The sequence below is a fragment of the Chrysochloris asiatica genome, unplaced genomic scaffold (genome assembly GCF_000296735.1).
Source record: "Chrysochloris asiatica unplaced genomic scaffold, ChrAsi1.0 scaffold00220, whole genome shotgun sequence".
Lineage (NCBI taxonomy): Eukaryota > Metazoa > Chordata > Mammalia > Afrosoricida > Chrysochloridae > Chrysochloris > Chrysochloris asiatica.
Window position 1 is genome coordinate 630,311 of NW_006408738.1, and position 27,262 is coordinate 657,572.

Here is a 27,262-nt window from a genome sequence, read left to right on the forward strand (position 1 = left end):
ATTGTACTTGTTTTGGTCATAGACTGCCCTCCCAGAGTCTCTGAGTTTGTTCTTATAGTTTTGTTTTGTTAGCATTTTTTCTTTCTGTTTATTTAATTCAGGGAGGTGCTGCCACGTGCATCAATCTCTGGTTGTTGTCTATTCTTGTTGGTTCTCGGTCCACAGAACACCCTTTAGGATGTTTTGTAGCACAGGGTTGGCTTTGGTGAAGCCCCATAGCTTCTGTTTATCCTTGAATGTTTTGATTACACCCTCATATTTGATTGATAGTTTTGCTAGATAAAGGATTCTTGGTTGGCAATTTTTTTCTTTCAGTGTTTTATATATGTCTCCCCATTGCCTTCTCGCTTGCATGGTTCCTGCTGAGAGGTCTGAGCTTAGTCTGACTTGTTTGCCTTTGTATGTATGTGGCTCTTCTATTTTCTCTTGCTGCTTTCAGGAGTGTCTCCTTGTTTTTGAGTTTGGAGAGCTTGACTATGATATGTCTTGGTGATTTTCTTTTGGGGTCCACCCTTCCTGGACTTCACTGGGCTTCCCGTATGTCTGTCTTTTGGACCTTGAGGATGTTAGAGAAATTTTCTTCCAGTAGTTCTTTGACTATTTGCTCTGTGGACTTGTGTGACTCATTTTGTTCTGGAATGCCACGTTATTCCTCTTCATGTTGTCCAACATGAATCTTAGACCTTCCTCTGAATTTTTTAGCCTTTTTTGTGTTTGCTCTTCTATGTTAGTGGTATTGAGAGACTTGTCTTCCATCTCACTGATTCTCCCTTCCATCTCATCTATTCTACTCCTCTGCCCTTTCAGAGAGTTTTCTATTTATGCCATTTTGTTGCTGATTGTTTGGACCTATTTCTGTAGGTTTTGGATTGTTACCAATGCTGTATGTGTCTATCTTGTTTGAGTGTTCCTGTAGTGCTTTTCTGACTTCTTCCTTATTTTTCTCAACTCCATTGTAAAGTGTTTTGAGACATTTTATAATCATTTTTCTGAATTCTTTCTCAGGTATCTCCGAGGCCTGCCCTCCTTCCATCATGTAGAGAAGGTCTACTTCTGGTTCATTTGTCTCAGATATTTTATCTTTTTTCTGGACATATTCCAATATGGTCATCTGCTTTTGCTTCTTGGACATGTTTAATGTTTATCTGTGGCCCTAATAATTAATTATGTATTTTGGTAATTTTTTATGTTTTCTGATTACCTCCAGGAAGATGTGATCAGGATGTGTTCTTCCCTTTTCCCTCTTCTTATTGCTTAACTCAGAGTAACTTTTTGGGGCCTCAGTTGGGCCTGGGCCTTGCCAGTGGGCCGTTTGTACCTAGGGCAGGTAGGTTGAGCCTAGGGCGGGTGGTTTGGGCCTCTGGAGGCCTGGGCGTCAGCGACCGGGCTGTAGGAGTTGGGCCTCGGGCGGGTGTTTGGGCCTCGGGCAGGCGGTTTGGGCCTTAGGGGTCAGGGTATCAGCAGCTGGGCATCAGGTGGCTTGGTCCTCAGCGAGCGGGTTGGGTGGATTGGGCCTGGGGAGGCCTGTGCTTCGAGGACTGGGCTGAGGGTGGGTTGGGTCTCAAGGGCACTGGTCCTCAGAAACCGGACTATGTGGTGGGTTGGGCCTCAGGGGCCCTGGGCCTTGGCGACCGGGTTGCGCGGCGGGTTGGGCCTTGACTTGAGGGCCCTGGACCTCGGTGGTGACCAGGCTGTGGGCCACCTGGGCCTCATGGCGGGTAGGCGATTTGGGCCTTGGTTGGGCCTGGGCCTTTGTGACCAGTCTGTGGGCAGGATGGGCTTCGGGGCAGGCCTTGGCCTCAGTGGGCGTGTACTGATGATGTAAAAAATGCCTCTCTCAGTCTCTCTGTACCGTAGTACCCCGAATTTCCTGATATCCGCGCTGATATCCCCCTCTATTCGTTTGGCTTTGCCAGTTTATGCTTCCTTTTCTCTGGAAATACAGCCTTCTAAATGGGGTTGCTCTAGCCCTGCACTCCAAGGTCCGCAGGGGCAGAGGCACTCGCCCACATGCACAGGGAGCGAGAGCCGCATGCAGGCAGGCAAAATCTCAAAATCCCTGTAATTCCTCAGCAATTTGATCTTTTAAAAAAAAACGAGTTCAGAATGTTGAAATATAAGATCTTATGTTTGCTCAAAGGCTGTCTGTCTGCTAAACAGAGGTTTAGTATGTGTGATTCTGTCCCTTTTCCCCGGAGCCTGCCCTACCTGAGCTGCCTGGTCCGGGAAGCGCCGGAAGTCCCATGGCACTTGTAGTTAAGTATTCTCCTCCAACACCACAACTCAAAGGCATCAATTCTTCTACGATCTTCCTTATTCATTGTCCAGCTTTCGCATCCATGAGGCTATTGAAAATACCATGGCTTGGGTCAGGTGCCCCTTAGTCCTCAAGCTGACATCTCTGCTCTTAAACACTTAAAAAAATTCCTGTGCAGCAGATTTGCCTAATGCAATACGTCGTATGATCTCTTGACTGCTGTTTTCGTGAGTGTTGATAGTTGATCCAAGAAGAATGAAGTCCTTGACAACTTCAATCTGTTCTCCATTGATAAGAACGTTGTTTATTGGTCCAGTGGTCAGGATTTTTGTTTTCCTGACATTGAGATGCAACCCATACTGAAGGCTGTGTTCTTTGATCTTCATAAGTAAATGTTTCAAGTCCTCTTCACTTTCAGCAAGCAAGGTTGTATCATCTGCATATCGCAGGTTGTTAATGAGTCTTCCTCCAATCCTGACACCATGTTTTTCTTCATAGAACCCAGCTTCTCATATTATTTGCTCAGGATACAGGTTGAATAGGTATGGTGAAAGAACACAACCTTGTCACACACCTTTCCCAATTTTAAAACATTCATTGTTCCCATGCTCTTAGAACAACAAAAAATATTACTTAATAAAATTTAACAAAATCACATCAAGAAATTTAATAAAGGGTTCCATCAAGGACATCCACAAAGACAATTTGTTTTGTTTTGTTTTGTTTTTCTCTTACTGTGGGTGCTTGGTGAGGAAGAACACACTGAGTGTAGTTTGGTGCCGTGGCTTGACTTGTGCTGAGAACACAACAGTTTTACACTCCATTGCTGCTGCACCATCAGTTAATAAGGAAAACAACTCCTAGCACGATTACAAAAATAGCTTTCACTTTGCAGACCTCTGAAAAGGTCTTAGGGACTGCCTTGAGTGGGCTGTTGGCCTAGGGAAGCCCTCTCACAGGAAGACAGTGACATGGGGCTGCAAACATGTGATTGGCAGGTACTCCGAGGCAATAAGAGACAGTACATGGACAAGACATGTGATGTCATCACTCCTAAGCCAGTATCCTGGTCTTCTAGTGGACTCGTTACAGGTACTATGACTAAGCCAAAGGGTCCCAGGCAGTGGGTGCATTTCAAATGAATTGAACAGCCAGCAATTCCAAAATCACAACATCGCTGAGAACCACCCAACATATTTCAATGTATAGGTTAGTCACACAAACCCATTGGGACACTGGGTTGCCATGAGTTGGTATTGATTGGATGCCAACAGGTATGTTTGTTTAACCTGACACTTAGCTATGTTCTAAGCCTGCCAACAGCTTCACTAGGCATGGGGCTTCGGAATGTCATTTAGCTTAACTCTTTTGGAAGTAACATTAGTCTGAAGAGTTACAATGCCAAACTTGTGTAGGAGGAACTGAAAGGTAGAAAGAAAAGGTGGCTGTGATGGAGAATTGTGTCATATCTCCTTAAAGCTGACAGGGAGTAGAATCCCATCAAGAGGGGCTGGGGAGGGAGGGTGTGAGAGGAAGAGCTGAAGGCAGGTTGTGGAAATGTGTCCCTGGCTGTTATCCTCCTTGATAATTTGCCTTAAAACTCGGAGCTGTCCATTCATATTTAGGAAATCAGGAACGCTCAAGACAGCAAACACAAGGGGAATAAAGTCCAGTGTCATTCCGGGGAAGGCGTTTCCAGGCTGAAGAGAGATTAAACCCTTAAAGAAGAGTGCCCAGTCTGGAAGCATGCCAGCAGCACTGAGCACTGCACTCAGCTCACAGTCCTCCTCCACTACCCAACGCAGAAAACCGAAACCGAAGAGGTACAGACTGACTCCCATGCGTCATTTGGGAAAGACGTGCCTGTGATAAAGATGAAGGGATGATTCCACTCTTCTTGCCCCTAGTCTCCTGCTCTGGTCTGTCCTACCTGCACCAACCCTGAGGGACTCCCCTCTCACCCTCAGGCCCAGACCCTGCAAGAATCTAAAATGACAATCAGACCCGTAATGCCCCTGCTTAAAGATTTCAGTGTCTCAGCAGCACCCACAACAGTAGTGAGAGCTAGCTTTACTAAGCTCCAGGAGCCTCTATTTCCTTGTCAGTATAATGGGAATAATCTCGTTATCACGCAGGGCTGCAAGGTTTGCAACAAATAACACATCAAAATTATTTAGAATAGAATCTTGTCTCTAGAAAACACACCAGAAGAGATACCTAGCAAATAGCTAATGAGCTCAGCTGCTAACCAAAAAATCAGTGGTGCCTCAGCTCTGCAGGTGCCTGGGAAAAAAGGCCTGGCAAACTATTGAGACATCAACCACTGAAACTCCATGGAGCACAGTTCTACTCTGACACACGAGTCAGAACTGACCTCACTGCAATTATTAAAGTATAGTTTCTGTGACAGACCACGCTTGAGCTGACCTGCCATCTCTCCAGGTTTCCTCCCTCACTCCTCTCTCTCGTCTTGTGCTCTGCAGTTTTTCTCACCCATACACCAGGTGCGTCTCATCACCTTCAGCCTGGCTTCCTTTCTTTTTCTCCAGCCTCTTCTAAGTCAGTTTTCCCTACTTTTCCTCTCTCTGCTCCACCTTCAACTTCAGGGTGAGAGTAGGGACATAAATTTAATGCCCCAAAACGGCCATGCCCAGACCACCTCAAAACCACATTTCCTGTCCTTTCCCCTTCCTCCTGCTATCTAGGAAGGAGCAAACAGTCCCTCCACAAACTGTGCATACCAAAACTTCTGCTAGGAAGAAGCCCCCCTCCTACTCTTTCTCTAGGAGGGAACCCCCCCTTTTACTCTCATTCCTCTCCTAGTTGTTCATTCCACCCCTAACTGCCCTAACCTCTGTGAGCCCCCATCCCTCATATGGTCAAAGTTCATGCTTCAGTTGGCTGCCAGTGGACACAGTTGTGTTCTGCTCTTTGTAGGTAAAATCACCTCTTTTATTCTTTTTTCTGTAATAAATGAATGTCTTTCAGAATGAGTTCTAGTGGTTTTTCGGTCTCTCGGCACCTTTTTCCTTCGAGCCTGAAACTCCACAGTGGGTTAAGACACCTGTGTCTTTCCTACCACATCGCTCTGCCTGTCTCCATCACTGCTAATCATGTGCCACTAGAATTATGACTTCACCGTTTGTCTTATTTATCTTTGTGTCTCTATTGGCTAGCACAGTATCTGGAAGAATTAGTGAAAATAGTGTTTGTTGAACGACCATATCAACGTTTTCTTTTCTTTTTTTAAGTAGAAGGACTTTCTAAATTCCAACCTCTCATAAGGAAACCTAAGTCTCAGAGAAAAAACTAGTCTACAGGGTTAACAGCCTACAAGAACAACAGCCTCATCTACCCTGAGGCCAGAAGAACTAGATGGTGGCCAGCTACCCAACAATCCCAACACCATAATTTGTTTTTGTCATTGTTAAGTCTCTTTCAGAGAGTTTTGACTCACAGTGACCTGTATAGGGTTTCTGAAGACCTTGTGGTTCAAACTGACCTTGCGGTCCAGTGCATGATCCTGCAGCATAATATAGGGACTCCGAATAGATGAGACAAAATGGGAGAAAAACCCAGAGCAGAACTTGAAATCTTACAAAGTTTAGACTTACTGGACCACTTGAGACTACGGGACTATCACCCCGAGGCGGTCCTTAAACCTTGAAATGTATGTATTTCCTGAGGTCACTCAGTGAAATGACAGGGGCACAAAATAAAGGGATTATCTGTAGACACGCTACTCCACTAAAAACTCATCTATATGAACTCCAAAGGTCAGCCATTACCCTAAAGCAAAGATGAGGAATACTGCGAATGGGTCCACCCAGATACAGTTCGAGAGAATGTTGATGCATGGTAAAAAATGTAGTTAACGTCATTGAACAATTACATACAAATTTTCAAATGGGAATCTAATGTGCTGTGCAAACTTTTACTGAAATACAAAATTACTTAGAAAAAACAAATTCAAGCGCTCTACAGCACATACTATATAGGAAAACAATCCAAAAAGCATTGCTGCCAAAGAATAGAAATACCAAAAAGTGAAGCTGTTGTTTGTCAGCATCTCCTCCATCTAGGTCTTCATACTTCTAAGGTGATGTTTCCAGCTCTCTCAGCACCGCCCCCCCCCCAGCCTCCCCCCATGCAAAGAGAACTCTGACCTCCTCAACTTATGCTCATCAAAATGGAAGTGTGGGCATCCTCAAGGGACTCAAATAGTGTTTCTTTTCAACGTCCTTGGAGTTAGGGGAACATAGAGAGGTCTGAAAGGGAGAGACCAGAACCGTAGAGTAGATAGGGTAAGGTTTTTCAAAGAAATTCTCAGAGGACAGCCCTTGATACCCTCATAGAAGGCACAGATGCATTATTGTGATGAGAAAAAAGGCGCAATTTTCCTTGCCTTTTTCTCATTGACGCAGTTTTCAGTTTTCTTAAAACTTTCCTCTAAAAAGTCTGCCATTGTCTCGTATCCTTCAAGAAAATGTAGCAAGATTACAATTTTGGCACCCCCCTCCCAAATGTCTCCGAACCTTCTGAACTGACTGCTCTGCCTTGAATTTGACTGGCCCAGCAGACACCCTCGAAAGTCATTCTTTTGAGTGGACCATTTTTTGAAGGCACCCTAATCAGACTAAGACAGATGTATTACTAAGAAAACTTGCTGTAGCCATCCACTGGTCACATAGACACCCTAACATTTAAATACATTTAAACCCATGCATGTATGAACGGAACCCGAATGCTGTTGCTTTTGACTGCCATGAAGTCAGTTCCGACTCATAGCAACCCTATTTAGGGTTTCCAAAGAGCGGCTGGTGAGTTTGAACTGCCAACCTTGTGGTTCAAACTGACCCTGAGGTCGAGTGCTTATCCTACAGCACCATACCAGGACTCGTGAATTCTAATAGCAATATTTTTTTTACTTCTCCTAGCATGTTTCCCCATTACCTTTTCCTACTACCCACTTGCCCAAATTTCAGCTTACATTGATTCAAAGAAAGGACAAAGATTTTTACTTCCCAATGTCAAGGCTGCTGACTGTTAGCTAAGCATAGACATTTTCTTCCTCTTTGCTGTGTTTGCACAGAACTGCTAGTAGATGCTCTTTCACTATCAAATTATAATTCTTTGTATGTATAGGTGAAAAACATCTCATGATTCTCAAAAAGAATTGTCCATGTTTTCAAAATAATCCAATATGCTTTTCCATAACATATTCAAAGTGGAGGTTTTTATAACTGCAACACTTTTTCTCAATAACAATGACAGGGTCTGACTCAGTCTAACAGAGAGAGGAGGTAGGGGATTGCACTACCAATGGTGGGAAAAACACAAGAGGGAGCTAGAGGGCAGTCAGTAAGCAGACCTGAGTAACTTGGTCTCCTTTAGAGGGCTGGGATTGCTGAGGACTCTGCGATGTTCAGTCTGGAGGACCTTCTACAGAAAGCATTTTTGCTACTTTTCTAGCTCTGGCCTCAATTTTGAAAAGATCAAGATCTTTGGTGAGTCTTTTATTTACATATTTCCAGGCCAAGATTAATGTTTTACAGCATGCCCCAGCATTCCAAGTTCCCTGAAGATATGTGTGACCTACACCGTTGGCTGCAGAGAGCTGTGAATCACTAAGTGAGAATGTGTGTATATGGGCGGGAGAGCCCAGCACCTGGAAGAGACAACACTGATGCTCACAGATGCCAACCTCAAAAAATGAAACACTATTTTTCCTTGTTTGCTTTTTAATGAGCCCACTGTAGTGGTACAGTGGGTTCAAATACTAATCACAAGGTCAGTGGTTCAAACTCACCTGCCACTTCGAAGGAAAAAGATGAAGCTGTCTTCTCCTGTAAAGATTTACGGTCTCAGAAACATCTGTGGGCAGGGTCGAGTCTGTACTAAAGGATTACTATGAATTGGAATCAACTTAATGCCAGCTGGGTTTTTTACAGATTGAATTACAGTTAGATATTCTTAAAAGGTAGGTACAAAATCTGATTTAAAGACACACAGACAAAATAATAAAAGGTGTTTTTTTTTTTTTTTTAAAAAAAAAACCTTTCTGGGTAAGTTCGTCAGATACAATTCATACAATTCTGTAGCTCTGATCATGAAGCCATTTAATGCATACAGTATAAACTAAATATGAACACTAGACAGTAACACAGACATAACGCCAACATTTCATGCTCTAGAAACATGGAATTCCCCACTGTTTTTCATATGCTTCCAAATTCTCACTAGAGTTTCCCAGACTCTTGCCAGAGATATTTATGCTGGAACAAGCAACCCCAACCTAACCTATTACTGTGCAGTCTTGTCTGACACATAGCGACCCTGTAGGAATGGGCTGAACTGCCCCATAGGGTCCCCAAGACTGTAATCTTTATGGGGGAAGGGGAGGAATGTGCTGTAGGACTGGAATGGAAGGTCAGCAGTAGTTCAAATCTACCAGCTGATTCTCACACATCCTATACAGGGCCACTGTGAATCAGAACCGACTCAGCTGCACTTAACCACAACAACCGTCCGGAAGCAGACAGCCTCATCTTCCCCTGAGGAACAGCTGGCAGGTTCACACCACCAGCACAGACCTTTAGGTTAGCAGCCGGGCGTGGGGGTGGGGGCTTAAAAAGAGGGAATTCTCCCAGAAATGCAAGGGTAATATAAATATGCAACTATCATGCAAAGGTATTTAAAACAAAACAAAACCATAAGCAAGTCACTGCCTGTTTCAAAACATAATACTTAAATCCCTTCTCTGCATTATTAATATTGAGCCTTGGCACTGAGCGAGGACTGTGGAACTATCTCACCCCTGGGAACCCTAAAGCAAGGCTGTTTGCTAATACATTGAGGGCCGCTCTGCTGTGGCGTTGCTACAAGCTTATCTGACACATGAGCTGTTGTTATGGCCTGCTGTAATGTCAGCATGGGGACCCAGGGACCCCAGATCTCAAGCACAGACTTGTATCATGGTTTTCTCAACTTGAAAAAAAAACAAACAAAACCATTCAGCGTCATTCTCAAAAAGTGTCTAAGGTGAGACAGGGTTTGTAGGGTCAGTCTATAACAAACAGTGCTACCCCTGTCCCAAGAAGGGTTTGGGACAGAAACCACTCGTGAAGGACACAGAATTACTGTGCTGTAGGAGTCCTGATGTGGCGCTGTGGGTTCATGCACCAGAGTGCAATGCCATTTGAGCTGCAAGGTCGGCAGTTCAAGCTCACCAGCTGCTCCTTGGAAACCCTATACAGTTAACAAGTTAACTGCCATCAAGTAGGTTCCGACTCTTAGTGGCCCTTTATAGGGTTTCAGAGGAGTGGCTGGTGAGTTCGAACGCTCTTGCTTGCGGTCCAGTGCTGATCCTACAGCGCCACACCAGGACTCCTGTAGTTACACTGAAATAATAGCCAAGAAGCCAGTTTTTCCTTTTTAACACATGGGTCAATTCTAGATCTGTAAGACTCAGTTTGGACTCCTGGTGTGGTGCTGTCGGGTCAGCACTGGACTAAGAACCAGAGATCCCAAGTATCTAACACAGAAATGGGCAGGTAATACCAACTACCGGCTGCTGTTAGGGAGTCCGACGGCCTTAGTACTAGACGGAGGATGAGAAACAGAGCGCGAATTCAGTCCAACAGCGCTCCACAAGGAAAGATGAAGCTTTCTGCTCCCTCCAAAAACCCTATACAGGGTCCACATGAGTGGGAACTGACTCCACAGCACAAAACATTGACAACAGCTGCTGTTAAATTGATTCCAACTCATGGCCGCCCTATATTTGTCAGGGCAAAACTGCTCCATAGTGTTTTCAATTGACTGTTTTGTAAGATCACCAGGTCATTCTTCTGAGGCACCTCTGGGTGGACTCCAATCTCCAACCTCCCAGTAAGCAGCCTAGCTCATTAACCCTTTGCACCACCAGAACTCCAATCATGGAAAGAACCACCCTCAAGTGACCACGCAAACACGTCCAATGTTCACATGACCGGAACCCACCTATTTCTTGGCCCAAGGAGGAGTTGAGGATTGCGCCCGCAGACATGACCACGGCGCAGCTGGCGAGGCCGTGAGGGTGCAGCTGGCTCAGGGGCACCACGGGGACGTGCTGTGCCCAGCCGAGCGCCGAGAAGGGCGCCTCCTTGCCGTCCAGCGTGCGCACTCGTACCCGGCTCCGGAGTCGGCACAGCAGCTCGTCCCGGCTCAGTCTGGACTCCCGTTTGCCGCGGAAGCGCACCCCGTGCTTGTTGGAACTCAAGTAATCTCTCATTGCCTTTTGCAGGCGCGGAGTCAGCATTTTGGAAGAGACATCTCCCTTCCAAAGCCGATAGAGAAAGGCCCTGGACATGGTGGGATAGAGTCTGTCCCAGTCGTCATCCTCCTCAAACACGCGGCTTCTTTTCCGCATCATGTGCCGTTTCTTCGGCAGCCTTTTCTGCACGTGAAGTGTCGTCAAAACCCTCTGCCTCTGGTCTTGCTCCAGATGGGAAACGAACGGCAGTGTCTCCTGAGTCTGGCTGTAGGGTCCGGGCTGACCAGCAGCAAAAAAGTAGTCATCATCTCCCTGGTAGAAAGCACTTTGGGACTTTCTCCCGATCTGGGATGAAAACAGCTCTTCTTCATTTTCAAACCTATCATTCACGTGGGCCCATCTCTGCAGGTCTCCGTCAGGCAGCACCTTGTTTGCATCGATGCCTTCAGCAAAGGAGGCTTCGTGCATGGCTCCCATGATGGCTCTCTGCTTGCCCTGGATGGGCAGAAGCTTTTTGGTCTCCAGGAAGGAGAAGGAACTCGGTGCAGGTTCAGCAGGGTTGCTGTCGGTGAAGTAGATGAAAATCACCAGAAAGAGGAGCCCCCAAGCAAATATTCCAAAGAGCATGAGTTGTTTCCACTGTTTCAAGTTCGGTTTCATGGCAGGTCCCCAGGCAGCACCTTTGTGTCCTAGTGCACTGGGAGGCAAAACGAACCTGAAAAATAGCAAAGTGCTGCAATGAACAAACATAACTGGAAGGGAATCAGAAACCAGAATCCGATTCAGATATGTACCCTGCCGGGACCACCCATCTCCACCAGTCACAAGGGTCTCACCACCTTCCCTAAGAGTCTTGAGAGACTAGGTGTGGGTGGGCATGTAACTCATATTTGATAGAACTTGCCCAGATGATTCCATTACATGTCCTATCCCCCACCTAGAGACCAAGTACTCACCGTGAATTCCAACAGCCTCTCTTAGCACCTGGCTTTGTAAAATTCCAATTGTTAGAGCAAGCAAGGGAGGTAAGAATAGTTTGCCAGCACCTTCCTGCTTATCAGACCACCGAAGGCACAATGGTCATATATTTTACATCAGCAACCATCTCTAATTCTTCATGGTCTCCCCCAAGTCCAGAAGGCTGCCTGGAATATACCCACATTCCCACAGAGTGCTAAATGAAGCAACATTGGAGTGGCTGCTGGGAAGAAGTTATGCCAGGGTGCTTGCTAACTTTGACAGTGCCTCCACAGAACGCCCCCTACTTCACTGTTCCCTTGAATCAAGTAGCCTATAAGGGAAGTATGTGAAAATTTTAAATAAGGGAGAGATGAGGAGAGAGCTTGCTGATTCTAGATGAGACTCCAATAGGGGAAGGGTGATAAAGAGAAAGAGATGAAAAGTATAAAATACGTGAAAAAGAGAACAAATCTGTCATCTGTACAGTGCTGCAACCAAGGTTTATTGCTAGGTGGGGCGGCACAGTTCTTGGTACTAAGGGAAACATAAAACATTAATAAGAAATGTTCCTAACCTTCAAAAAAAAATGTAAGCAAAGCTCTAGAAAGGAGAAAAACAAAACAAAACAAAACAAAAAAAACAGAAGGTATATTTGTGGAATAATAGTTGAGCTGTTGGAGCTCAAAACAGAAAAACAGACAATAAATATTTGTTGACGAATGCCATGAACATATGTGCATGTGTGTTGGAGGTTGTATGAGAGTTTGTTTGGGTTCTGGTGTTGGAAGAAGGGAGAACATTTGGGGAAAACTTAACTGTGAAAGTATTACTCATTCCAGCTGTGGAGGCTCTTCAATGCCTGTTTGTGTGTGTTTGTGTGTGTGTGGGGGGGGGGGGAGCAGACTGTTGCTGTTGTTTGTTGTTAAATGTCATCAAGCAACCATATATATGGTTTCCAGGGAGTGGCTGGTGGGTTTGAACTGCCAACCTTGCAGTTCAAAGCAAGCTTGCAGTCCAGTGTTTTATCCCACAGCATCACCCCAGGACTGCCAGCTTCCAATCCCTAACTGTTAGAGAGCTCACTCAGGTGGAAGCATGCTACCAACTATGATGTCTTCATGACTAAGTCCACCACCTTGTAGTGATGAAGCACAATCTAACCAAGTGGAGACGCCATGGGAAGAGATTTATCCAGCCAGCCCTAAGCTGTTCCAACTGTCCCAGTCCTGGTGACAGATATGAAAGTAAAGTACAATCTAGGATGTCCAACCTAGTTGAGCTTTCCAATGACTCCAGTCGGAACCAATATCTAACCCAACTGTATGAAACACCTGAGTGAGAAGCCACACCAGCCCAGTCATGCACAAAACCATGAGATGGTAAATTGTTGTTGTAATACCCTAAGTTTTCGTGTGGTTTGTTATACCAGAATAGATCATTGTAACAGACCCTAATAGAAATAGTAAGTATTGAAAATCAACGTGTTTCCAACAATCACATCATTCTAGCTTTTCTGTGTGCTTTTATTAAAATCAGCTATTTAAATATATGAAGATAAGTAAAAAACAGTGCTCCTAGGATTCCAGTTTATACAGGCACAGGTTAATGCCACACAAATTGTGTTTAAATGTCTCTGTGATACGAGGATGGCTGAAGACAAGTTCTCTCAGTAATGCATTTGTCTTCATCTCATTAGGGTGCTTTCAAAAAAAGGATACTTTTTGTGCTATGGGAAAAAATAAAACAATTTTAAAGTCATGGATATTATACAATTTTTAACAAGTGGACATCTTCCCAAATTACTGAAGCTATGCAATAAGTTTATGGGATTTTTGTCCCACATAAAACTACAGATTTTAGATGAATCAAGCATTTTACAGAGAGCCAAGACAGGAGAGGCCATCAGCCTGGATGAATGAAGAAACTGCGGCTGATGTAGAGAAACTGGTGGGAGAAGGGAGTAGAATTACCATTCATGTGAAAGCTACTGGAGCTGCGGTCTCACGGGTTTGGTATTTTCAATTTTAAGGGAACATCTTGGCCTCCGTACGTTTTTAGCTTTATGGATGCCAAAAGCACTGCATGAAGATCAGCCAGCTCAAAGAGCTGATCTCTCCATCAATCTTTTAAGCAAGATTGCAGCTACTGCGAACATTTTATAGAATGAATGATAGCTGGGGAAAGAGTCTTAGATTCAGCAATATGACCCAGAGAGCAAGGCCAACCAGAATGGTAGCTTCCAATGGGATCTGCTAGGCCAGTTAGATTACAGGTAGACAGACCAGCCCAGATCACGGCTGCTGTTTTTAGGGATGCCAAGGGGCATCTTCACAGGTTTCTTCCTTTCTTTTTTTTTTTAATGTTTTATTGTGAATTATATGATAGTTTACATGGGGGAACTTTAGTTTTACATTCATTCCATTTTATATCATTTCATTGCCATGGTTCCAATCCCCTCCATGCATCATCAACCACCCAAAGGGTATATCCCAGAAACCCGCCCCCTACACTTCCCCTTCCTCCCCCCAGTTTTCAGCCCACAGTCCCTTTCCCTCTCTGGGTCCAAAGTCCCCAGTCACTTCATCACTCCGCGTCATCATCTCTGCCTCCATCTCAGGCATCTCTGTTTCTCTGGGTAGGGTCCCGCTCTCGGCTTTTCTCCGTTGATGGTCCCAGAGGTCTCCGCTCCTATCCTGGAGATTTAATCACTCCCTTCCTTGTTACAAAACGTCTACCTTTGCATTTCCAACCCTCATAGTCCATCCTGATAAGCATTATTCACTACAGTATCACGAGTTACCCATCTGTATCTCCTTTCATCAGCTCCGCCCAAACAGATTGAATAGTACCTACTGGAGATTCTTCACAGGTTTCTTTAAAGGAAAAGGGAAGATCATCATGTGGGCTTTTTATGAAGAAGTTTCAAGAAAATTGAAAACTGTATTGATGAGAAAAGAGCCAGGAAAATTGTACAGAGGACTTTTTTTTTTCCCCATCATAACAATGTAACTGCTCATTCTTCAAGGTTGTCCTTTGTGAGTTTCATTGGAAACCTTATCCCTCCACTGTAAAAGCCTGATCTTGCTCCTTCAGATTTCTTTGTGTTCTCAGAACTCAAAAACATTTCAAAGGAACACGGTTGAAGTCCCTCAAGGATGTCAAAACTGCCACTTTGATGTAATGTAAACCTAAGAGTGCAGAATTCTTTGGCGAAGGGTGAGAGTCACAGAAACACTGCCTTCAGAAGTGTATAGACCTAGATGGCGGGGCTGTTGAGAAACGAGAGTTTCACATTTTGATATTTCTGTTTAATAAATGTGGCCATTATTTTGTTGCAATACTTTTTGACTAGGCCTCATACGTGTCGTGGATGGATTTTCAGAATGTGTTTGCTTATAAGATCGTGGGTTTCATATGCACTCATAAATACACAGAACATGTGATTGTGAAGCCAGAAATACTAATGCCAAAAAAGGGACATAGAAAAAATAATACCAGCGCTAAAACTGCTGAGCACCTTTCTAGGTTGTCTCTGTTGGCCTTCCCAGCACCTAGTAACACAGGAAGCATTGCTATCTACATGTTAGAGACCGTAAACTGGATCTCAGGGACATTAGGGAAGCTGCTCACAACCACACAGTAGGCACCTGTGGCAGATGCTACTACAAACCCGTCAGCCTGAGTCTAGGGCTCACACTTACAACCTTTCTGATTTCATCTGATTTTGCCAAAAGGGTCCCATTTTCAAAATTAGGTTTATCAGACTATCTGTGGTGAAGGATCATTTTTCATCCAAAGTTTCAGATTTATAAATTTTACTCTTATATTGTTAAGGAGCTCTTGTAGCGTAATGGTTACGAATTGGGCCACTAATATCAAGGTCAGAAGTTGGAAACTACCAGCTGTTCTGCAGGAGAAAAATGAGGCTTTCTGCTCCCATAAAGATTTACATACTCGGAAACCTGTACAGGGTTACTATGAGTCGGAACTGACTCCACAATACACAACCACCACCATTGTTGTGTTTGAATGTCTTGACAAGGTTCAATTGCTCTAAGTTTCCAAATGCTTATTCTCAAATCCTGTACTTATCTCACTGGGAATTGATAAGAAGTTCATTTGTGGACAGCATTTGGACACCACACTTTGAGATGCTGTTGTTATTAGCTTCCAAGGAGTTAGCCCTTAACTCAGGGAGAGACATAGCCCAGACCTGCACCTTCCCCAGGATCATCTCCAAGAAGGTGATTTTAGTATTTCAGCATTTCAAACAGAATTCAGAGAATTACCTGCAATTACACTGCAGTAGCTCATTTAAAAGGCAGGTTTTTTTCTGCTTCTTACTGCCAGTTACCATAACCTGGTTCCCCTGCACTAAGCAAAACCCTGGCGGGCTTCATCCCGTGTGTGTGTGGGGGGGCTGACTAGAGAATGAAAACAGGATTCCTGATGTGCAGCCACTTTGCTTGAAGGGATGTTTCCCAAAGCATCAAAGGGTGAGGGGTGCGTAGACAGTGGCAGTAACTCAAAGAAGGAAAGGCAACCCTAGATCTGGAGGGAGGGACGCAGTTGCCACCAGGTCAGAAGAACTACTGATTCCTTTACCTCAGCGAAGTCAAGAAACCACAGGCATGCAAGCTGAGAGGGTGAAGGTGACTCCATTTCAAGCCTTAGTAAGTTTCATAGCAGGATTCAGAATACCAGACAAACAGACTTCACTATGCAAAACTTAGGCATTAAAAGGAAGAGGAATAATGAGAGAAGCTCTGGAGACACAAAGAAAGTAAAGAAAAAGCCTAGCAGGCTAGAAGGGCTGCCCTGGGGCCAGGACCCCAGTGACATATTTTGTTCCCTTTGCTGGGAATGCAGGGAAATGAAAAGGGGAAGAATTTGTGAAGCCCCTGAGCACAGTGAAAGGAATACGTACCACAATGTAAAGAATGATGATTTTCATTAGGTGAGAATTATGCGGCTCCTAATGCACAGTAATAATAGAAAGGAGTGGGCTCACTGCCTCTACTCTTGATTAGACTTCAACTTTTAATAAACCGGAGCCTTCACTGCAGCCTCTGTCACTGCAAACCTTCTGTTGCCAATTAAGGGAACATTCTCCAAAGTGATTAAATCTCAAGGCAACAGCAAACCCTTTGCAAGGGAATGCTATAGGCATGATTGTTAAGTTCCCTGAGTCTCAGTCATCAGCATATTTCTAAAAATCCAGGTTAGAGAGAGGTAGGGGCATTATAAACAGCCGTGAACCATTCTTTTTCTCAAAAGGACCATACAGCCCAAGAGAGAAAAATGTTTGGCTAAGCAATAGAGAAAACACCTTATTTTTTACCCCCTAATGTTGTTGCTCTGGTAGCGTAGTGGTTACGACTTGGGCTGTGAACCTCAAGGTCAGCAGTTCGAAACTACCAGCTGCTCCGCGGGAGAAAGATGAGGCTTTCTACTCCCGTAAAGATTTACACCCTCGGAAACCCTGTACAGGGTCGCTATGAGTCGGTTCCGACTCCACGGCACATAACAACAACAACAATGTTGTTGGGGAGTCCTGGTGTGGCGCTGTGGGTTAATGTGCCAGACTGCAAAGCTGTTTGAACTGCAAGGTCAGCGGTTAAAGCTCATCAGCTGCTCCTGGGAAACCCTATACAGGGTCACTATGGGTCGGAACTGACATGGTTTCCAAGGAGCAGCTGGTGGGTTTGAACTGCAGGCCTTAGAGTTCAAAGTTCAGTGCTTAAGCCGATGCACCACATCAGGAGTCCTCCCCTAATATGCCATTGTTGTTGTTACACGCCACTGAGTCAGTTCCGAGCCATAGAGTCCCTGTATAGGATTTCCAAGGAGGGGCTGGTGAGCTTGAACTACCAACCTTGCCGATGAAATGACTTTGCAGTCCAGCGCAGTAACCCACAATGCGCATCTGAAATACTATAGTGATACCGCTATACCGTGTCCCTAACCACCACCGTCCAATAGATTCCAACCCCTAGAGATCTTACAGGAGAAAGTAGAATTGCCCCATAGTGTTTTCAAAGCTGTAGATATTTCTAGAATCACACTGCACGTTTTTCTCCCAAGAAGCAGCTGGTGGGTTGGAGATGGAAGCAGAGATGGGGACATGGAGAGATAGAGCAGCTGCAGATGCTAGATTCATGGAAAGAGAAAGGTTGTGTGCTGGTGGCCAGGAGGCAGACTTGTAGAACATGCCCTTTGGTTGTTTAAGTTAGTATATATTCCTGAGTGTTTCTGTGTATCCCCCCACCCCCCACAACACACACACACACAAAGAAATACAGAGGGACTAGAAGCAAATACTGTTGAATGATGATGCATGGAGGGAATTGTAATCATTGTAGTGAAATGAAATACGACAGGATGAACGTAAAACCGATGTTCTCTCATGTAAACTATCACTCAATTTACAATAAAAACTTTAAAAAACAAAACCATTAAAAAAGGGGGAAAAAAAGCAATAGCTGGCAGGTTTGAACAGCCAACCTTTTGGTTGGTAGTCGAGCGCTTTAACCATGGCTCTCCCAGAACTCCAAACTTAAACTAGCTCTAAACTATAATGGTTATGAATCCGGCTGCTAACTTCAAGGTTGGCAGTTCGAAACTACCAGCTGTTCTGTGGGAGAAAGTTGAGGCTTTCTGCTCCCATAAAGATTTGCAGCCTCGGAAACCCTGTACAGCGTCACTATGAGTCAGAACCGACTCCACGGTACTTAACAACAACAACAAACTGTAAAACTCACTGCTGTAGCCCATCATTGTTGCTGTTAAGTCAGTTCTGACTCACAGCGACCCTGTTGGGTTTCCGAGGAGTGGATGGTGAATTCGATCCACTGACCTTGCAGTTCAAACTGACCTTGTGGTCCAGTGCTTGTCCCACAGTGCTACACCGCTGGCATAATAGACTGGCATCAGGGATCTCTAAGATTGTCCCACCAGGCATATTATCTGTCCCCAGATACCAATGGAAAAGTGCTCCCTAATCATCTGTCACCTGTGCTTTGTGGAGGCGGGTTTAAGTGACTGGAGACGTTTTTGCCTGTTTCCCTTTGGGAGAGCACTAACAAGATCTTATGCATAGTTGGTGGAGTGTGGCTTTCTCTTCCTTTCCACAGTAATTCTACCATTATTACCTGGCAGTGCTAAATCTTATATTCCTGAGTGCATGCTTTGTGTGGGTTATGCATTACTTCTTCCATTCCCAGCTTTCTCCCATCTTTTTCTATTCCTTTCTCCAGCCAAGCCTCCAGGAAATGTTTATGGTCACACAAAGGTGACAACTGCAGTCAAAATCAAAAGCATCCCACTGTTAGAAAGTATTTTGATTGTTCTACTTGCTCTGGAATTTCAGAGTCCATATCTTAGATACTAATTCCCAAACAAAGGAATGAGTCACATTGTCCTGGCAGAGTTTCAAAATAGTACCAAGGTGTGTTTCAATTCTCCTGCAAATTGTTCTCAAAGAAATCACATTTTCCAAAAGGCACAACTTATTATAAGTTGTCAGATGAAATGCACACACGGCTGCACCTGAACGTTATAATGTAACTCGGGATTAATACGGATAACTTCTTATTTTGTTCAAGAATTTAAAGTTAATTTTGGACTTTGCTGTTTGAATGATGTCCTTCTTTAAGCCCTGTGGTTGACAGAATTTATTGCCAGTTTTCTTGAGTGTTGCTGTGTGCCATTGAGTCAGTTCCAACTCATAGTGACCTTGTATAGGGTTTGCAAGGCTGTAAAATCTTTACGGGAGCAGAAAACCTCCTTTTTCTCCTGATGACCTGCTGGTGAATTCACACTGGTGACCTTGAGGATAGCAGCCCAATGCATCACCTACTGATGTCTCTACTACAACTGCCACCTGTCCAGGTTTTCTTCCCACATGGAAGAGAAACACTCATGTACATTTTGTGTATGTGTGGAAGAGTGACCTGAACCGATCTTAAATCTAAGTCTTTTAATGATGAAATAATAAAGAAAATTTAGTATGCGGGCTGTCATGAGACTTTCCATGTGTCTTAATAGCCTTCAGAAGTCATTTTCTCTCCAGAATCATTTTTCTAAAATTAGCTCTTAACACTTAGCCAAGAAAAATCTCATTCAGCAGAAAGAGGAAGGTTAAATGCCCCCCACCCCCAACACTTCTGACTATTTGGAATTTTGTCTCTTCACAACCTCATCTTCTCCTTTTACAAATGACCCCTTTTCTTCTCTTTTATAAGTGTAAGAAAGCCTCCAGACTGCTAAATGCAGAATGCTAAGATGCTATCCCCTAATTCATTCTCTGTCAGCCCATTCTTGGGCAATTTCCAGAAGAACCAAAAGTCAAAAGGGCAGCTAGGTCCAGTTGAGAGCTGTGTCCAGCTTTGTAGGGCTGCCTCTGAGGTGGGAGTGAGGACAGCCCCTCTTTCTACAGAGCCTTCCTGTCACTTCCTTCTGGGAAGGGCAGTCCCACCACCTGGTGCTAACCTGAGCTGAATGGCTTCTCTGTGCTCCCTGCAGGACCAGCACGACTCCAGCCTTGAGCACCCATCTCCTGGGCTGTAACTAGGTTCTGACTGATGGTAACATCCTGTACATTAGAGAAGAACTATGCTCCACAGGGTTGTTGATGGAAGATTTTTACACAAGTAAATTGCCAGGACTTTCCTTTGAGGTGCCTCTGGGCGGACTCAACTCTCCAGCCTTCCAGTCAGCAGCCCAACCCTACAACATTTATGCCAAGTATAATAGGAATGACACCCTTCGGCCAATGTGCCTTTTTCTATGGCTCCTTGCTTGGACTGTTGCTCTGCTACCCACCCTTCTAGTCTCTGATTCCTCCAGCTGGCCAGCAGCACTGACAGCCTGTTACAAGCATTCCATCTCAAGACCCTCTGGCCAAGAGGAACTGCAGGGTCCCTCCAGCTTACTCCATACTCCAGTGTCTTCCAACAAATGCTGGACTCAAGAATACCAGAAAGCCTTCAATTATTGGATTCACTGTGCTCCCCAGACCCACCCTAGAAGGGAGGGACATACCTGGAGAATATACAGGGGAACTTGACTCGACAGTTGGACTGCTATTTATGAACAGATAGGGTTAGGGTATGAGGAGGAATGGGAAGAAGTGAGAATACAGGAAATCTTAAAGGGCATAAGTACCCAGGTGCCCCCAATTCGAGGAGTCCCATGGTATTTTGGTCAACAAGACCTCATGTTGCTCCTTGTCTGCATAGGCAATAAAATCCTTTTCTGCTTCTCTTTATATTTATATTCCCCAGTGTCTGCTTTATTTCTATTGGGGTGGCACTGTGGGTTAATGAGCTGGACTGCAAAGTCGGTTTGAACCTCAAGGTTGACAGTTCAAGCTCACCAGCTGCTCCTCGGAAACCCTATACAGGGTTGATATGGGTCAGAACTGACTAGATGGCACTTAACAACAACAACATAGTCTAATTTTGGAGTCCTAGTGTGGCGCTGTGGGTTAATGCACTGGACCACAACGTCAGTTTGAACCGCAAAGTCAGCAGTTCAAGCTCACCAGCCGCCCCTAGGAAACCCTATACAGGTCACTATAGGTCAGAACTGACTCAGCGGCACTTAACAATAACAACAAATAGCAGGGCAAGACCTGAAGGATGAGCAGTGGCAGGCAGGGCACTCGCTAAGACTGGCAGACTCCAATTTGCTCACTTGGTAAAGGTATAAGATTCAAACTAGAAATTTAAAACGTGTCTATGAAGACTACAGTGAGAATGGCTGTGTTACATGAAGGCAGGGACAACTTAGTCCTGTTTTGTATTGCTAGCAGATAAAGTGGGTTGGTACATGGAAAAGTACTCAACAATTCTGAAATAAATGAACTGAGTGTCTGGGAGTCACAAAATAACAGGGAGATTCACAAAATCACAAAATAATGTACTGCACCCGTGCTGGCCTCACAGGGAGGCTCAGCAGGCTCAGAAACAGGGATCTCCAGGTCCACAGAACTGTCCTAGAGGGTTGAATGTAGAGTCAAGTAAAATGAAATCTTTGAATATTTCAATCTTTTCTGTTTATCATGATACTGTTTATTGGTCCAGTTGTGAGGGTGTTTGCTTTATTTACATTAAGTTGTAATCCAGACTGAAGGCTTTATTCTTTGATCTTCATCAGGAAGTGCTTTATGTCTTCTTCACTTATAGCAAACAAAGTTGTGTTATCTGCATGTCTCAAGAAATCACTGAGCCTTCCTCAATCCTGCTGCTGTGGTCTCTGCTTAGTGCCCAGCTTCTCAGATTACTTGCTCAGTATACACACGGAGTAAGGATGGTGAAAGGGCACAGTCCTGACACAGCCTTTTATCGTTTTAAACCAGGCAGTATCCCATGGTTCTGTTGAAACAACTGCCTCTTGGTCTATCTGCAGGCTGTGCATCAGCACACTTAAGTATTCTGTAATGGTCAGCTGAATACTATCCATAGTCTGTTATGACCCACACAGTCAAATACCTTTGCAAAGTCATTAAGATAGAAGTAAACATCTTCCCAGTATTCTCTGCTTTTAACCAAGATCCACTGGATATCAGCCGTGATATTCCTTGTTCCACATCCTCTTCTGAATCCAGCATGCATTTCTGGCAGCTCCTGTTGATGTACTGCTTCAATTGTTTTTCAATTATCTTCAACAAAAGTTTACTTGTGTGATGTTAATGATATTGTTCAATAATTTCCATATTCTGTTGAATAACTTTTCTCTAGAAGGTACGCATACATGGAACCTTTTCCAGTCAGTTGGTCAGGTAGCTATCGTCCAGTTTTCTTGGCATAGCCTATTGAGTGCTTCTAGTGCTACATGGGTTTGTGGGAAACATTTCAGTTGGTCTTCCATCAATTCCTGGAGACTTCTCACTAATTTCTTCAGTGCAGTTTGGATTTCTTCCTCCAATACCATCCGTTTTGGTAATATCCTACCTCCTAAACTGGTTAAAAACCAACCTGTTTTATTCTTGGGACAGTGCCTCTCTCTACGTGTCCCTTCCGTCTTCTTCTGATGCTCTCCTCATTGTTCAATATGCTGCCCAAAGTCTTGAATATTGCAAGTTCTGGTTTGCATTTTTCTTCAGTTTGTTCGCTTTGAGAAGTACTAAGCGTTTTTCCCTTTTGTTTTCTGACTCCAGGAGAAGTATGGATTAAAGCAATCCTTTAACGAATCTCTGGATGTTGCAAACAGTTAACATACTCAGCTGCTAACCAAAAGGTTGGAGGTTCAAGTTCACCCAGAGGCACCTTGGCAAAGAAAACAAAAACAAAACCCACCTTGTTGTTGTTAAGTGTCATTAAGTCAGTTCTGACTCATAGCAACCCTGTATAGGATTTCTGAAGAGCGCTAGTGAATTTGGACTGCTGATTTAGTGGTTAGCAGTCCAGTGCTTCTATAGTGTCACACCAGGTTTCCATTATAAGACTGTTATTGTTGTTAAGTGACACTGAGTCAGTTCTCACTCATAGCGACCCTGTATAGGGTTTCCTAGAAGGGGCTGATGTGTTTGAACTGTCGACCTTGCAGTCCAGAGCTTTATACTACAGCGCCACACCAGGACTATAAGACTTGGTCTTTGTTCTTGTTAAGTGCTGTCGAGTCGATTCCGACCCATAGTGACCCTGTATAGGGTTTCAAAGGAGCAGCTGATGGGCTTGAACCACCGACCTTGCAGTTCAAATGACTTTGCAGTCTGATGCATTAGCTCACAGCACCACACCAAGACTCCATTATAAGACTATTTGGTAGAAAAAAAGAATTTAACAGTTAGTTGATCCATTATAATATTTTTATTCAAAGGCAAATTCTACAGCTCCATTCTTAAGACAGTAATACTTCAATACCTTTGGTTTTAAAACCTCTAGAAGGAAATTAATATTTAGAGTATTTTAGTCTGATACCAGTAAGCAGTGACTTAAAGCTGATGGCTTAAAAACAAAAACAAACAAAAAAACTACCTTCATTTTTAGTATAAATACCAGTTTATTCTTTAATGCATCAAGCTATTTTCAAGCTACTGGTCTCATAAAACTATTGAGACCAATGCTACTGATATAAAAATGTTATTAGGCTTTTTACATGTAATTGGGCATAGTTTCAATTGCATCTAAGATGCTAACAAAGCTCTAGGAATCAAGAATGGTAGTGTTATTTTATAATAGTCAACATTGTGACTTTGAAATTTGGTTTTTATAGGATAACGGATACTGAAGTAAATCTAATTATGGTTTTTTTTTTTAATGTTCTCGGTCATTCCAAGCTTGGCAATTAATATTTGGCATGTTGTTGTTGTTGTTGTTAAGTGCCGTCGAGTCGGTTCCGACCCATAGCGACCCTGTACAGGGTTTCCAAGGGTGTAAATCCTTACGGAAGTAGAAAGCCTCATCTTTCTCCCGCAGAACGCCTGGTAGTTTCGAACCGCTGACCTTAAGGTTCGCAGCCCGATTCGTAACCACTACGCTACCAGAGCTCCTTATTTGGCATAAATAATAATAAACAATCACAACTTGATAGATCATAAATATAACGTTGCACACCAGAACCATGTAGGGAGAAGACGGTGATTGGCAGTTACTAGAATTAATAGAGCACCTTGGCCTTTAGGCTGATAAGTCCAGGCTTTCCTTCATTCAGTTTACAAAGTAAGGGGCAAAGTCACAATATCATTTATAATTTTTAACACACTGAAAACAAACAAGCAGAAAGTGATGGGTGGTGGTTGTATGTGTATGTGGGGGTGGGGGTGTTTGGTTTAATGCATTAGCTCCTCAGGTGGTTGTTGGTGTTAGGTGCTATCAAGTTGGTTCCAACTCACAGTCACCCAACCCACAGCAGAACGAAACACTGCCTGGTCCTCTGTCACCTTCACAGTCATCGCCACACTTCAGCTCACTGCTGTTCCCACTGTGCCAGTCCATCTCATCGGGGTCTTTCTCTTTTTCACTGACCCTCCACTTTATCAAGCATGATGTCCTTCTCCTGATAAAATGTCTGAAGTAAGTTATTACCAATTCTTTAGTAAGAAAAAAAAAAAAAATCAAGTGTTATCTTCTTATAGAGCCCTACATTCCAAAAATCAGCCCTAAAAAGCCCTACTGTTATCTGATTCATGTGGGGTCCCCACGAGTCACTCAACTCTGCTGCAACTGGCGTGGGCTTGGAATGCTTCCAGGAGAACAGGGGGCTAGGGCTGGGCCCTGAAAGATGCATTTTGTCAATTCAATCCAAGTCTGGGATAACAAGATGTGCGGCAACCAGGCAGCCTGGAGTGTTGATGTCAAACTAGACAAGAGGATAGAATAATGGAATTATCATTCTAGGTCAAATAATATTAGCAGCACAAAGCTTCTGCTGAAGAGGCAGGCAGATGGGAACTAGTTTAAAAGGCAACAATTAGCATATGTGAGCTTCTTTGGGCAGCTTTTAGCTTTGCAGAACTTTCCCAATGAGGTGGCAGGTGCTGTTGGGGCAGAGGGAGGTGGAAATTGTTCCAGACGTCTATGATCAGCTGTGTAGAGACAACACAAGCTGCCGACCAGCTAGGGTCTACTCAGTTCCTAACGCAGCATTCATCTGCTTTAGACACGGTGGCCTGTTTGTTTTATACTAATCAGCATTCAAATATTTTCACTTTCTACCAATAATGTACCAAGGCGCATCACTGGCACTGTAAATTAAATTCAGCACTGATGTTTAATAGCCAAGAAAAAGGAAGGTTTCATACTTGCCACAAAAATCTGAACATCTTCGCTTGGGTTCCTAAAATCTAAGTGGGTTTCTGATTTTAAAAGTATAGGTGGCCACTAGGTAGACATTTAAAAGCAGATCTCCTTGTCTTTTTGCTGTTCTTTTTTAAGGAAAAGCATACCTTCCTATTCTTGGACTGAGAAGGATCCGGAGCATTATTATGGGCTGACAGTGAACAAGGGCAGGGAAGGCATGGGATGGCAAGGAAGTGTTGGCATCAGTCAAACTGGGAGTGAGAACTACAGTCTCTAGTCTAGTTGCTGGGGGCTATGGAGTGTCACATATGCTACCTGTCCCTAAGAATCAAGGTAATGCATAGTTGGAACCCACAGTCCTGTTGGTCAGATTACTTGTTCTAATCTTTGCTAGTGTTGTAATTTGAGGTAAGTTCCCCAAGCCTCAGTTTCATACTGATATAATGTTGTCATTAAGTGCCATTGAGTTGGTTCCAACTCACAGTGACCCTGTATATGGTTTCCAAGGAGCGGCTGGTGAGTTTGAACCACGGACCTTGCTGTTCAAGCTAACCTTTTGGTCTAGTGTTTATTCTACCACACTAGGACTCCATTGAGATAATGTTGTTGTTGTTGTTGTTAAGTGCCGTTGAGTTGGTTCTGACCCATAGTGACCCAGTATAGGGTTTCCAAGGAGCAGCTAGTGACCTTGAACTGCCGACCTCGTGGTTCAAACCGATTTTGCAGTCCAGTGCATTAGCCCATAGTGCCACCCCAGGTAATAGCAGATACTAAACACTCTGATTCATGTGGGGTACTATGAATGTACTATCATTGCTCCTGAAGCTACTGCATGTGACTGGCTTAGTCACCGCAGTGTCTGGATCAAAGTGAGAGTGCAATAAATCCTGTTTTCCAATCCAGATTTTGGCATTCTGTTTCAGTGGGGCAATGTAGCATAAGCAGTGTGGATTTCAGTGTGTGAGTGTCGGTCCCCTAGATACGCCCGATTGGCTCCCAGCAGGCAACTTTCTCTTTAATGACCCGACACTGGCATGTCCAAGTGGAGACACACATGGGCTGACTCAAACTACTAATAAGTCCTAAATAAACTTTGTCTAAGTAGAGACCTCTGGTGCTTCAAAGTCACATAAAGTCAAATTGTCATGGACTGAATGTCTGATACATATCTTCTAATAAGTTCTTTGTGTTAATCAGCTTATTATAATTGATACTGTTAAAATTCAACAACTATTTATTAAATTTAATGTGAGGGTGGAGACATATCACATGCTTCTCTGCCTTTGAGGGACTGACTTGGTTCTTGAGGAAACTAAGATTTAAATTCCCAAGAAATGAGAGAACAAAAGGGAAACTATATATTCAAACTCTAAAACACTTCTTCAGTTTAGACAACAAGGCCTCACACAGGAGCCCAAAGAAGAAAAGGTGCTTAAAAGACCCTTTCCAAAGACTTCAAAGGCCCCATCATATGGCACTGGTTTCTCCCATCTAAAATGGTGTTTTATGTGCGAGTCATGGCTTGAAAAAGAAACAAAAAATGAAAAGCTCTCCATTGGTCAGCCTGGGTAAACCTCCAGGGCAATACTGCAGAAAGGAAAGGAAGCTACACTGCAGACATCAAAGACAACAACACTTATGTAAAATTCTGAAACATAAAACACAAACTTCAGCTAGTAGTTATCTCAGAGAGGGAGGAAAGAGATTTCAACTGACAGGATGCATGTATCTTGTAAAATATTTTTCCTTCTTATAAAGAAAAAACCCCGAAGTAAATGGTGAAATATCATTGTTGTTAAGTGCATAACGACCCTGTATAGAGTTTCCAGACTGTAAATCTTGGCAGGAGCAGAAAGCCTCATCTTTCTCCTGCGGAACGAACAGCTGGTGGGCTCGAACTGTCAACCTATGGCTTGCACTTCAGTGTGTATCCTAAAAAGCTACATAAAATCATGTGTTATTTTTACTCCTTTACCACAGATTTACAGTATTTATGTTAAATGATAATAATTTTTTAAATGTTGTAAATGTAAGAAAGTCATTCAT

General features: G+C 43.8%; 1 protein-coding gene across 1 annotated transcript in view; it reads right to left on the reverse strand.

Annotated features, from left to right (window-relative positions):
- ST6GAL2 (ST6 beta-galactosamide alpha-2,6-sialyltranferase 2) overlaps positions 1 to 11,171 on the reverse strand; it is a 55,567-nt gene extending 44,396 nt beyond the window's left edge. Inside the window, exon 1 of the mRNA XM_006873041.1 lies at positions 10,259 to 11,171. Coding sequence (XP_006873103.1) covers positions 10,259 to 11,171 — 913 coding nt within the window. The remainder of the gene's footprint in view (positions 1 to 10,258) is intronic.
- Between the last annotated feature and the right edge of the window lie 16,091 nt (positions 11,172 to 27,262).